This window comes from Nestor notabilis, unplaced genomic scaffold (assembly GCF_000696875.1).
Source record: "Nestor notabilis isolate BGI_N333 unplaced genomic scaffold, ASM69687v1 scaffold834, whole genome shotgun sequence".
Taxonomy (NCBI): domain Eukaryota; kingdom Metazoa; phylum Chordata; class Aves; order Psittaciformes; family Psittacidae; genus Nestor; species Nestor notabilis.
The window spans coordinates 46,004-46,944 of NW_009925825.1; the positions used below are offsets into that span (position 1 = coordinate 46,004).

The window sequence follows — 941 nt, forward strand, 5'->3', positions numbered from 1 at the left end:
GGAATAACAAAGAAGGAATTCAGATGTGTTAGAATAAGGAGCAGGAGAACAAAACTTTTTGTTTGTCCTCAACATCAAAACAGCTACCAGCTGCCCTCTTAGGCCTTACTATTACCAGTCCGTTGACTAGAAGAACAAGACAGTATGGATCCAATTTTTCTCCAAATAGCATAGTTTTTTTTAAATTGAGAAGACATGAACCAGCATGTCCTGTTATCCAGCTGCCACATACCCGATTATTCCCGCTGAGACTATTGTATATCGCTCTAAAACGTTTTCTTGTATACGTGCATCTATAGGTTCCTCCCATCAGATACTCAATAACCAGCCCCACGTCAATCAGGTTGATTTTATATCCTGGGGGAAGATTTCCCTAGGAATACAAAAGGCATTTTTAGGTTTTCAAATTATAGTTTTCAACAAATTAAACCTTTCATGACTTAAAAAAATAACCTATATGGCTCCACATTTATGAGTTTCAAAAAAGACAAGGTGATAGCTTCTTTTTTGCATGATCTCCCCTAGCAGAGTAGATGTTCATTTGAGGAGGGGGACACAACTGGGAGGGATGAGGGACTAGGGGATAGGACACAACAGACAACTTTTTTTGTCTATTGTTTTAACAGCCAAAATTACTCCTAGCTGGGAATACCAGCCTTCAATCCCCCCAAGAAGGAAAACATTCATAAGTAAGATGAAAAAGACAACATTCATCAGGTTTAACACCTTTCTGGCATCAGAGCACTAAGCATACAACAGCAAATGTTGTAAACAACAGAATGTCTGCAGAGGTATCTTATTACTTACAATAAAACCTAACTGATAAACCCAAGATTAAATTAACAGTGAAACATAAGAAATCATAAAAAACATTAACTTTAGTAGTTTGACAGATTTTTGCGTTTACAGCATACCTGTTTGACATCCCGAACAAGATGAAA

General features: G+C 37.2%; 1 protein-coding gene across 1 annotated transcript in view; it reads right to left on the reverse strand.

Moving 5' to 3' along the window:
• TRPM7 (transient receptor potential cation channel, subfamily M, member 7) overlaps positions 1–941 on the reverse strand; it is a 26,093-nt gene that overhangs the window by 21,143 nt on the left and 4,009 nt on the right. The window contains exon 6 of the mRNA XM_010013207.1: positions 233–373. Coding sequence (XP_010011509.1) covers positions 233–373 — 141 coding nt within the window. The remainder of the gene's footprint in view (positions 1–232; positions 374–941) is intronic.